At 37.8% G+C, this 12131-nt stretch overlaps 1 protein-coding gene across 1 annotated transcript; it reads left to right on the top strand.

Annotated features, from left to right (window-relative positions):
- Window positions 1-1279: 1279 nt before the first annotated feature.
- mfsd10 (major facilitator superfamily domain containing 10) lies at window positions 1280-11170 on the top strand. Its single transcript, XM_028457586.1, has 13 exons — window positions 1280-1417; window positions 4386-4563; window positions 5954-6050; window positions 6127-6230; window positions 6310-6468; window positions 6556-6747; window positions 7947-8052; window positions 8163-8274; window positions 8360-8468; window positions 8548-8638; window positions 10237-10284; window positions 10362-10451; window positions 10529-11170. The coding sequence occupies exons 2-13, from the start codon at window positions 4411-4413 to the stop codon at window positions 10630-10632; spliced, it is 1365 nt and encodes a 454-aa protein (XP_028313387.1). The 5' UTR covers window positions 1280-1417; window positions 4386-4410; the 3' UTR covers window positions 10633-11170.
- Window positions 11171-12131: the final 961 nt, after the last annotated feature.

Below are 12131 nucleotides of genomic sequence, written 5' to 3'. Positions count from 1 at the left end.
TTTTTCTCTAAAATTAGTTTTTGAGCATGTTTTTTTATACTGTTACAATTATAAATACAGAGTAGCCAGGATTAGTCCACAAATATAAGTATAAAAGAATAGTAATTAAATTCCTATTACTAGATATTTCAGGGTGTCCCAGTTTATTTGTATGCGACCTCAAGGTTGAAAAACATTGGTTTAATCAGCAAATTAGAATAACTTGATTTATTGCCTTATAATGATTAATTTACCATGTGAAAATGGCGTGGTTTCAAAAAAAGTAGTGTACAAAAATAGTAAAGATTGGAAGTGTATTTATTTAAGACTATACACATACAAAATCACTGATCAATGTCCATGAGTTTAAATAATTGTTTTCCCTCCAACGCCTGCATTTTCCAAAACAAACAAAAATCCAAACAGGTCTATGAACTAGGGATGTCACGATACAACTTTTTCACTTACGATACGATACTGATATTGCAGGCTTGGTTATTTTCCGATATCGGCACGAATCACACATACTTTTATTACTTATTTTGTCGTGTGGAATGTTAGAAAAGGCTTGATCAAGTGATGTTAGTCAAACAGAGAACAATAGTCAGCAATTCAAGTTCACTTCAGTTATTTTTTAGTGTCAGTATATAGTGGGAACAACTGAGGGCGGGGACAAAAACTTATCGGAGTGCTTATATAGGAGATTTTAGATGCAGTCCGATAAAATCCGATATTAGTTTTCTGGCAAATATCGGACTGGTATCAACAAAAACAGAGATTCACATAACTCCAAGGTAATTAAAAGCCAAAAAGTAAACGTGGATTTTAAGCCGGGTGCTCGGTGGCTTAGTGGTTAGCACGTCTGCCTCACCGCAAGAAGGTGAGGACACCTGAGTCCTTTCTGTGTGGAGTTTGCATGTTCTCCCCGTGCTGTGTGGGCTTCCTCCCACAATCCAAAAACATGACTGTAAGGTTGCTTGGAGTCTCTAAATTGCCCATAGGAGTGAATGAGAGTGGTTGTCTGTCTGTGTTGCCCTGTGATGGACTGGCGCCCTGTCCAGGGTGTACCCCCGCCCAGCGCCCAATGAGAGCCAGATATTGGCACCGGCAGACCCCCGCGACCCTGACAAACAGGAATAAGTGGGTCTAAAAATGGATGGATGGATTTTAAGCCTCAATTTAAAGTCATTTTGAGCAGGTTTGAAGCTTTTATCAGCATTGTGACGAGGCCTTATTTGACCCGAATGACAACAGGAAAAGTTTAAAAATCCGAGCATCACGTGAAGGCGTCACCGCTCGACGACACGCGCGTGCCAGAGGAGAGCTCTTCCTGGTGCGCGTTCACACATGAAGGAGTTGATGAAGGAGGAGGAAAGAGAGGGTGAAGCTGGAGCTTTTCCAGTACGGACTGGGATTTCAGCGTCCTGCGGGAAACGAGGTGAGTAAAACCGGCCTCAGGGGGTCGTTTTCTCCCGGTTTGACGGAGAAGCGAAACAAAAAGTGATGCTGTTGAATCCTGTGAGGACACACCGGGCAACAGCAACGACCAAGTCCCTTCATTAATTACAAGATACTTTAGGATATCTACACAAATGTAGATTATTATTTGATTTGTTCCTTATGGGAATAGTTTCCTTAAATGATGCTTTTCCTCCGCGTTTCCTCATAACTTCTACTTGAAGCAGGAAGCTGTAAAACGAGTCATTCCATGCGTTTGACTGGAATTCCTGCGCCTTTTGTCCACATTGATCAGGTGAAGGTTTGAACTCTGTTCAGATTAAAACCTCCCACTTTACAAGTTCACTATTATACACAAAAAGTGAAGGTGAAAGAAGGAGAAAAAGTGTCTCAACTGTAAGTAAAGTTGTATTTATTCTGCTGTAGTTGTTTTATCCTGAGATTAGTCAGAAGTTTATCACATCCACTGAACTGTGATTAATGTTTAGAATAATTACAGCATTTTGTTCTTGTGTTTTGTGTGTTTATAAGAGTTATTTTTTTTGTTGTTGCTGTGTTTTCTGAGACATTTTGTGGTTATTTGTTTATCACAGGTGGTTAAAAATAAAATGTGCTATTATTGACAATTATGAATCGCTTCTTAAATTTCCAAAGATCGATTATTTATTTATTTGTTTTACATTTTTCCAATTGTAATACAATCCCCGCAAGTCCTCTGAATTTCAATTTGAAGTGGCTATCCGTACGTAGCCGTAGGACAAATTAGGGTTAGTTAGTAGGGGTGTCCCGATATTAGCCTGAAAACCATATCAAATATCGGATTCATATTCCCGTTTTTTTTTTTTTGCAATTCATTTTTTATTTATTTTTATTCAATTGTAGATAACTGTAGATATTATGTTGAAGGTTAAATTGTATGTAACCAATTGGTTAATAATAAATGGGTCAGTTTTTCTCATACCTACTGTTGCTGACTATTGTTCTCTGAGTAACATCATTTGATCAAGCCTTTTCTAACATTCCACACTACAAAATAAGTCAATATTATTTTTTTTATTAAAGAAAAAAAAAAGTATGATTCAAGCTGATATCAGATCAATATCGGTATCGGCCGATACGCAAGGCTGCAATATCGGTATCATATCGGAAATTACAAAGTTGTATCGAATCAAATCTGGAAGGTGGACTGATTTAATTTCCACCCCTAATATTTATACATTTTGTGTATTTTTGGTCTTAATGATTTTTTATAAGTGAACATTTCTTCTTCTTTTTTTGTATGTTTTTGAGTGTACTATTTTTCTCTCCTTTTGTGTGTTTTGATACTTGTTTTGTGTGTTATATGAGTCATTTTGGAGTAAATTTCTGTATTTTTATGTCATCCTTTTGTGCAATTTTTTGGATTTTTTTTGTGATTTTTGTATGTATTTTTCTCATTTTGTTTTGTGAGTCATTTTGTCTATTTTTGTGGTTGTTTTGTATATTTTAATGTTATTTTTGTGGATATTTGTAGTCAACTGTCTTATGTGTATTTGGAGTAAATTTCTGTATTTTTTGTCATCCATTTGTTTTGTAATTTTTGTCAGTGGCGGCTGGTGACAAATATTCTTTTGGGGTGGGGTGGGGTGATCATGTGACAATACATTTCTCTCCCCGGTATAATAATTAAAATTAACTGTCAGGCGACAACTATAATTTAAACAGTAATTATTTCATCTAAAAGTAAATGAACAATTTTCAGTTGTATAATGCTCCATGCATGCTTTAGAAAGGAAAGTTATCAAATACAATAATCAACAACAATCTATGATCAGCTGAATTTATACACAAACAATGCATTGTATTAATAAGATGAGAGACAAACATTAAGGGCTGTATATAGTCTATTCAAAGAGAATTAACGTTTGGCTAACACTGTACACAGATGCATATCTTACCTGGTTATACAGCATGATGTGGCATTATTTCGTGATCGAGGGCCGTCAAATTCAGCTCTGTTCCGTCTCCAAACACAGCCTTGTGCTCATACACTGTGTGAAAAGCACGACTTGAAGTTCCAAAGAGCACAAAGCTGATCCTCGTTTGTTAAATTAACCATCATCATCATCATCATCATCCCACTGACGAGCACGGCTTCCACAGCTGCTCAGTTTAGAAGCCCATTTCTACCAGTTAAAAAAAATAAAGTACGAAAAGTAAAATAATAATAATAAAAAGTAACAATTATGAGATCTCATAATTATGACTTGATAATTTATTATTATTATTATTTTATTATTCCTAGGTTGATGATTTTTTTTCTACTGGCAGAAATGGGCCATACCGTAGGGTGGATTTTTCAGCGCCCCAGGACCCTTAAATTTTGCGACCCTGATTGGCCATGTATTTATTAATTTGCCATGGCAACTGTAAATGATTGGCTGTTTTTCTGCACTGCTGGGGCACTCCGAGCAGCGCCCCATGACATAAATGATTATTTCCTGTGCGGAAATTCACTCGTGAATGAATGTCAGGAAGTTAGAAATTGTTTATATAATTAATTTTTAACGTTGGCAAACACTAGTGGCTAAAAAAGACATTTATAACTGAATTTGATTAGTAAAAATATCATTTATATTTCCCCCCTCTTATACGGGAGGGTGACCTGTTGACCTGCACAACTCAAAGAATCGGAATCGTCAAGAACAGGAATCGAAATTGAGAATTGGAATCGGAATCAGAATAGTTAAAATCCAAACGACGCCCAACCATAAGGATGACTGAATGCCCTGAACTGAAAACCAACTCCCAAATGATGAAAACATTCAGTCATTTAAATTCCAGCATACATGACATCATCACTAAGATTTAACTTGGAAAACAAACTACGCAATGATTGTGTGTTTAAACTAATGAGAAATACAGATCTGCTGATACTTTCTCTGATATGATCTGTTTGTGTTTGACAGGATCAGTTCGTAGTCGGGCGGTAAAATGTCAGCCGTAAACAAACCCACAGATGATGGAGGCTCGTTCTCCTCTAAAGTCATCAACATCGTGTTTGTGATTCTGCTGCTCGACCTGTTGGGATTTACTCTCATCCTGCCTCTGCTGCCCTCCATCCTGGACCACTATGCTCAGACTGGGGTGAGTGTTGTCTTTTGCTCTTACTTACCTTCACTTACTGGACATGTGGACTGATGGAGATGTTTTTCCTCATTCGTTCATATAAAGAACACATCGTTGGAGACATTGTGCTGACTCGGCCTTTTCCTGTTTGTCATTTCATCATTAAACAACATTTTCTATTTAATTTCTGTTGAGGATTAATGAAGATTACACATCAAAGGCACATCAAAGGCTCTGATATGTGTTGATCCTCTGGTTTTCTAGTTCAAAATTTCACACATTTTCGTATCGTTTCCATTTGATGGGCTTTCCTTAACTGTGTCGTTACAGGCTATTAGACTTCACAAAATCGAACCAACATGCTTCATACGGTTAAAGAAGTGAATTATTGTCATTATATTCATTTGTATACAGTAGAAATACACTGAAACAAGAATGCGCCAAGATCACGCAAAGTTTTGCACAAGATTTGACGTCCATACTTGCTTAAAACTAGACATTAGTCCACCTGTTTTATGGCTAAAAAAATATAATGGAGGTGTGTGATACTGTACCAAAACATGTGAGTATGGGTTTAGTTTGTGTCATATAGCCATTTACATTTCTGAAGGTGTCATATATCATATTTTGCATGATAATTGATGTTTCCGTCTCCCTAAACACCTGTTGACAAAGACAAATTGTGTGTAAATGTGGGGTATTTCCCTAAAACATACTGTATATGTGAGGCTATACTGAGTGTCATTTTGCAATTTCAGCTTGATCTTGTTTAACAATCTATAAAATTTTAATAATTTTAATTAATGATAACAATATTGACATTTCCTTTCAAGGAAGTAAACTTCAAAGTTTCCTAAGATGCATTTCAAACCTACAACAACAAAAACCTGAAGCACACTGAGGATAAATATCTGTGTTGATTTGCCACCTTTGAAAGTTCTGAAAACATTTTAAGTCAGTGACCAAGTAGAATATCAACATGTGCTCATTTGATCCATAAAACTCACAGAAACACATTTCATGCTGAAATTTTGGAGACCCGCCATTGTTCTACTGACTAAACTTGTGGTTCACTTCAAAACAAGAGCTCTAATTACCAAAACGTTAATAAAAGACAAGAAGAGATGCTTTTGTTTTGAAAAGACGATATTTGACTTTCAGCTTGAAGCCGGTCCCAGGACCATTTTAGGTTCCGCTCACAATGCATCACGGTGTGGTTGCGTATGACTAGTTTGAATACCATGCATACTTAAAAAATGTCCCCATATAGTATACATTCAGGTATTTGCTCGCGTACTCAATCTTTCCATACTACATACTAACTTAGTATGAGTAGTACATTAGTATATGATTTAGAACCAGCCTGAGTGTTTAAACTGTGTTGTGTTGTGTTGCGTTGCTCTTGCAGGATGTTGTGTATGAGTCTCTGCAGAGCATGGTGGACTGGTTTAGGGAAGCTGTTGGGATTCCACTAGAGAAGAAGTACAACACTGTTCTGTTCGGAGGTAGAAGGAAATAACTGTAACTTTTAGAGAGTGCAGTTAAAAATCAAACCCATTAACTCTTGTTCTTCTCCTCCAGGTTTGATCGGGTCATTGTTTTCTCTACTTCAGTTCCTGTCTTCACCGTTAACAGGAGCTCTGTCGGACCGTCATGGCAGACGACCGCTGCTCATTCTCACCACAGTGAGTGTCTACTTTTGACTGGTTTTTTGCACAAACATCAATAATGTGTCTTTGTCCTTTTAACTGGTTTGTACTTCAGGTTGGTCTGATGTCCTCCTACGCAGTCTGGGCACTTTCCCGGAGTTTCAGCTCTTTCCTTTTGTTTCGCATCATTGGAGGCGTTTGTAAGGGCAACGTTAGCCTGTGCACAGCCATCGTGGCTGACCTGCCTTGCCCAAAGGCTCGAAACAGAGGAATGGTGAGCTCGTTACACACTAACAAATGAAATCTCTTACAGTTTCAAATACACGGATGCAAAAACTATGTTCACACGCTGTGCACCCAGGCTATGATCGGCGTGGCCTTTTCTCTGGGCTTCACCGTGGGGCCACTGATGGGGGCCTACATGGCCCTCAGCTCCAGGAGAGACGGAGGAGAGTTTTACCAAACCCCCGCTGTGCTCGCCCTGGTGTTCAGTGCTGCTGATCTGCTCTTTATTTGGCTGATGCTGCCAGAGACGCTAACAGGGAACGTCAAGGTCTGTTTAAGGAACTACTTCCTGTTCATATATACACTCAGAACATTCCACTGGTTGTGCAACTGGAGGAAATATTCCATTCTAGCTGCAAAAACATTTTTCTGTGATTAATTACGTCTGTGAAACTTCGAGTTGTAAATATTATCTGTAGGATCGTAAAGGGGTGGAACATTTCCAGTAAATTTACACAGTAACTTAAGTTTGGGAGTTTTGGGAATATTCAAAAATATTAACTTTTCATGGGAATTATTTATTGGAATTAACCGGAAATTGAGAGTATTTTTAAATAACTATTAGCATCCATTCAAAATAATACAAATAAAAAACAACATTTCAACTAAGGTTTCAAATTGTACAGAAATTTCAAAGTTGGAAATTTTCCTTTTGAATTAATGGGAATTTTTCAAAATTGAAAGTTGGCCCTCTATATCTAACAAGGATGTTAGAAATACTTTTAATATGTTAGCATCTAGTTACTGTATTTAAAAGTTACTTGCAGTTTTCAGTTAATTCCAATAAATAATTCCCATAAAAATGTTGTATTTATCAACAGTAATATCTTACAAATTATTACTATAAGCACATGTGAAAATAAAGCTATTACGATGATTAAGTTTAAGCATTTTTTAATATTATTGATCTTTTTTTTTTTTTTTACTACACGCATTGATGTTCAGGGATCTGTTGCACTTTATGTTTTGATGTGAAATGATGTTTAAAATGAAAAAATATGTATTACCTGGTAATTATTTTATATAAAACCTTCATTTTAAAAGCTAAACCTGTTTATGTGGGAAAAAGTCATTGTGAAAACCTATTTAAAATACGCGTGCTTCAGTTTGTGTGGTGATCCTGTGATGTTGTTCAATGTATAGTGTAAAAACAGGGAAAACAACCTTTTCAGCACATATTAATGTAGGAGAGATTAAAAAGGGGACAGATTTATGATTTAAAATGTTGAAATTGGCACCAAAAATATCTAAAGTCATCCATTTGCTTTTCTAATATCTGTGACTTTTGTAGCTCATTAATAGTCTTTTATTTTTTCTTGATTCTCTATGTTTTATGTACCAATTGAAGTTGGTTTGTTTATAGTGTCTTATTGTTTATTTGTCCTAATGAAGTGTGTTTACTGACCTTTTGACTCAAAGCAGATGAATGACTCAGCATTATTCCCTCTATCTGTGTGGTTATCTCAGGCTTCGTCCACAGAAAGCAGCTCCAGATCCAGAGACCTCCTCAGTCCGTTATCATTGTTCCATTTCTCAGCCGTTGCCAGGACAACTGATCCACCTTCTATAGAGCGTGAGTGTCAGACACACCAGGTTCCCGTAAGAAGCGGATGCTTTTCCTCCTTTGAAGCGTTTATGACTGAACTTTGGTCGGCTGATGGGAATCTGTGTCGTTACCTACAGGAATGCACAGACTCCGAGTGTTGGGTCTGGTTTATTTCTGCTACCTCTTCCTGTTCTCTGGTCTGGAGTTCACACTGAGTTTTCTCACACATCAGCGCTTCCAGTTCACGAGGTAATGGTCTCCATGCAAACAAGCTGAATGATCATTGGTAAAAGCAAACCTGGGTGACATCCTCCTGTTTTCCTTCTGGTGACAGCATGCAGCAGGGAAAGATGTTCTTCTTCATTGGTGTTATCATGGCTTTGATCCAGGGTGGTTACGCTCGCAGGATTAAACCAGGACACCACATCAAGGCTGTTCAAACGGTACTACCGTCACTTCTTAATGTTTGCCTGTTCTTGGTTCTTTTACCTGATGAGAGATTGTTTTGTTTTTTTGTTTCAGGCGATCTTTACGTTGATCCCAGCTTTTATTCTCATTGGATTGTCGTCTAATATCACCGTGCTTTACCTCGGCCTGGCTTTGTACTCATTTGGTAAGAAATGTTAACAAGACGACCCCATTGTCACCACAGAAATAAAAACAAGTTCCCACGTTTTCAATGGAAGGAGAGAATAAAGATGGACCAATAACGATTTTTCAAAAGAAAATAGTTGACTTAGGGCCCGTACTACGAAGCTAGATTTCCTCTTTATCCTGCTCAATTCCGGGTTTTATTGGCTAACTTCCTAGCGCACTAAATCACCATGGTAACTTAGACTGAACACCTAACCAAACCAGGTTATGTTCTGGATAAGATCTGGGCGAGTATAAAAGTCCCGCCTCCTGACCAATCAGAAAACACCCTGTTCATTGTTAGAAGATCCTGGTTGGTGCAGATTTGACAGCTGTGTTTAGGAAAGAAAGATTATTAATGGCTAAATGTAATCCTTTCATTTACCGATGACGTCCTTTAGGAAAAGTATAGATTTATATTGGATGGACTGATCTACAGTCAGCTGATGAAGCCTGTAATGGACGACCTCTGTATCGCGGATGGATTAAGTCATTTATTCTTACGTCTATAGTGACGTGACGGCATCAGCAGGAACATACTACAGTGAAACAATGCACTCTCATCCCAGTGTGTGTGATAAATTGAGGAGGACTACATGAATAGTAACACGTCTTAATAAAGTGAACCTGATCAGAGCGCTGTCTGTTTATCATCCCATGGAGTAATATTATATAATCGCACGCTTTTACGCATTAACAGTGTCAGCACCTTCCTTCCTGCTTTTCTGCAGCAACAGTGTTGTTTTTGGTCTGAATTATGGATTTTAATTCTTCATATTTAATTATTCAGACACTGTAGTCTCCTGTCACTGGAGCGTGCACGAAGCCAGGCTGAACTCACCCGTCTTAAGTGAACGTATTTATAGCCCGCTTTGTAGGACAGAATTAGGGCTGGGATAAACGATTATATTTTTAAACGATTAGTCTAGCGATTATTTTTTCGATGCATTGATTAATCTAACGATTCATATTTCCAGTTCAATTCGATTATCTCGCCATTGACTAAAAGTAATATATACATATTTACATTTACATATCTAAAAATGGAAGAAAAAAAACATGAATTCCTTAACATTGCAATGTTTATTGCTCTTCAACTCAAAATTAAAAAATAAAGTTAAAGAATATAAAAGTACAAAATAATGCATTCAGAGTCAGAAAGTGCTTTTCCAACAAAAAATGTGCCGTCGACGTGCTGCCGTCCGGTCACACCCTGGATAAAGGACGAGGGTTACAGGGAACAACTACCTTTGATGAACGAGTACGCGTCTTCACTGCCTTGCACTTTTGAAACTCAGATGAGCCACTCGCGATAGTTATTCTCCGGCTCCGCCATCTTTGTTTTGGTCGTACGACGCGTCGGCGTGCATATTTCATATCAACGTATTTTTTTGGGTCGACGCGTTGTCTTGACCCTACAGAGAATGTTTGGTTAGGTGAAGCCCACTAATGAAGTGAGATATATCCCAGATATACTTATCCAGCTTCGTAGTACAGGCCCTTAAAGCTCAGTGTTTATTGATGCAGCGTCCCGACGGCTCCTGTGTTAATGTATCGTTGTCTTTCTTTTCTTCACAGCGGCTGCAGTTGTCGTCCCCTGCCTGTCCACCCTCGTGTCAGACTATGGTGAGCCTCGTGTTCATTCCCACTGATAATTTTTTTAAAAGGCCTCTGATGAAGTCCTGCTCATCGTTCTTGTTCAGGTTCAGCCAATCAGAAAGGTACTGTGATGGGGATCCTGAGAAGCCTGGGAGCTCTGGCCAGAGCACTGGGACCAATTGTGTCCTCTTCTGGTAGGAAAAACTTGATCTTTAAGCAAATGTAACATTATTCTTTCATTTCCTGCTTTAATTCCATCTCTTCTTTGCAGTGTACTGGATCGCTGGGGCTCAGACCTGTTTTCTCATCACATCAGCTTCCTTCGTCGTACCTCTGGTTCTTCTCAGCACAGCCAAGCGTCTAAAGGAGGCGTGAGATGCACCAAGACGGGAACTTTTCTCATGTTTACACCAAACACTAAGATCTTCTTAACTGTGTCACGTTCAACAATCGTCAGATGTTTACCTTTTTTAGCTTCCAAGCAAAGAGTTCCTTTATCAGAGAGGCTTTTATTATGAAAAGAATAAATGTATGTGGTGCTGTGAATATTACAGAGTGGTTGGGAGAGATTTCCATATATTTAGGATAGTGGATAATATATAAAGCTGTATTTTTTATTCATCTTACACACTCACTTTCTATTTGTGCTCTTATTGTTAACTTTGAAAAACTACACACACACATAAAAAGTATTAGAGTAACGAGCTCCCCTTTACAATCAGCTGTAGTGAACCAGGTAATCATCCAAAACATGCAGGACAGGGACTCTCCAGGACTGGACTTGTAGAACCCCTGGTCTGTGGATTAACACAGGAATTATCACTGTTTTAATGCACGAAACATGCACAACAGTTGAAAAAGGTGTAGTTTTTTTAAGTTTCAATTTTTTATTAAAGATCAGATGTGAACTCAACACTCAATGTGTTTGTGTCCCACAAACTTCTTTCATTGTGCCTCAATAATAAGTGACCTAAAAGGACATTTGAGTGCTGACACCTAATTATTTCAGTAGTCTCGTCATGTGCCTGCTCAGAATGGAGGAGTCTGCAAAAGCTTTTCCGCGCACTTTGCAGCGTTTTGGGTTTTTGAACATTTAGTGCTGATATCGGACCCGTTTCACACAAAATGTTTATCATTTCTTTGTGAATTCTAAAGTGAACAATCTGAATGTTAAAGCTTTGCTCCATATGGACAATTAAAACACTTTTTCTACTGTATTAGGATTTCATGGTGGTTTCTTCTCCCACGTCTGTATTTGTCATCATACATTAACACATGTAATGCAATCTTTTCACAGTAACTTTGCAGTTTTCTTCTTGCAACAAATCAAATTTGACGGGGGATGTTTTTTTTTTTTAGTCATCTCAGATCTTTACCTCACATGATCCACTCAAGCTGAAATGAACTCATTCATGACTTAGTCACAGCATCAACTAAACAACGCCTTTCAATTCAACATTGTTGGGGAAAAAAAAAACTTAAAGTGAAGCCTTAGAATCTATCATGTGTGTGATTATAACCTGATAAATGAGCAATTTATAACATCCTGCTAAATGTTCGGATTAGATTGTGCGATGTTGCAACATTAGCCACTGTTAGAAAACGAGACATACATTTGAAGCCTGGCACCGATTACATTTTCAAGCATCTAGCTATATGAATACAATTAAGAATACAGACATTTATTAAATAAAATAACTTATTTTATTGCACGACAGCTTAGATAATAAATAGTCTCATCATTTAAGGCTGTGGATGGACACGTACAGCCTGTAGTATGCAAACTTTACTGTGCAACTCACACTACAGTGCTATTAGGGCTGGGCAAAAAATCAATTTAATCAATTATTGAATTTGTAGATAAAAAATGATTT

The sequence above is a fragment of the Gouania willdenowi genome, chromosome 9, assembly GCF_900634775.1.
Source record: "Gouania willdenowi chromosome 9, fGouWil2.1, whole genome shotgun sequence".
Lineage (NCBI taxonomy): Eukaryota > Metazoa > Chordata > Actinopteri > Blenniiformes > Gobiesocidae > Gouania > Gouania willdenowi.
Note: the sequence above shows the minus strand (reverse complement) of the source record. Positions and strands in the feature narration are given on the sequence as shown.

What these genes read in the sequence shown, in the direction of transcription:
- mfsd10 (XM_028457586.1), top strand. Translation starts at nt 4,411, where the DNA reads ATGTCAGCCGTAAACAAACCCACAGATGATGGAGGCTCGTTCTCCTCT. An exon ending in TGATCCACCTTCTATAGAGC is followed by an intron (nt 8,053 to 8,162) that starts GTGAGTGTCAGA and finishes CGTTACCTACAG; the next exon opens with GAATGCACAGACTCCGAGTG. An exon ending in CCTGGCTTTGTACTCATTTG is followed by an intron (nt 8,639 to 10,236) that starts GTAAGAAATGTT and finishes TTTTCTTCACAG; the next exon opens with CGGCTGCAGTTGTCGTCCCC.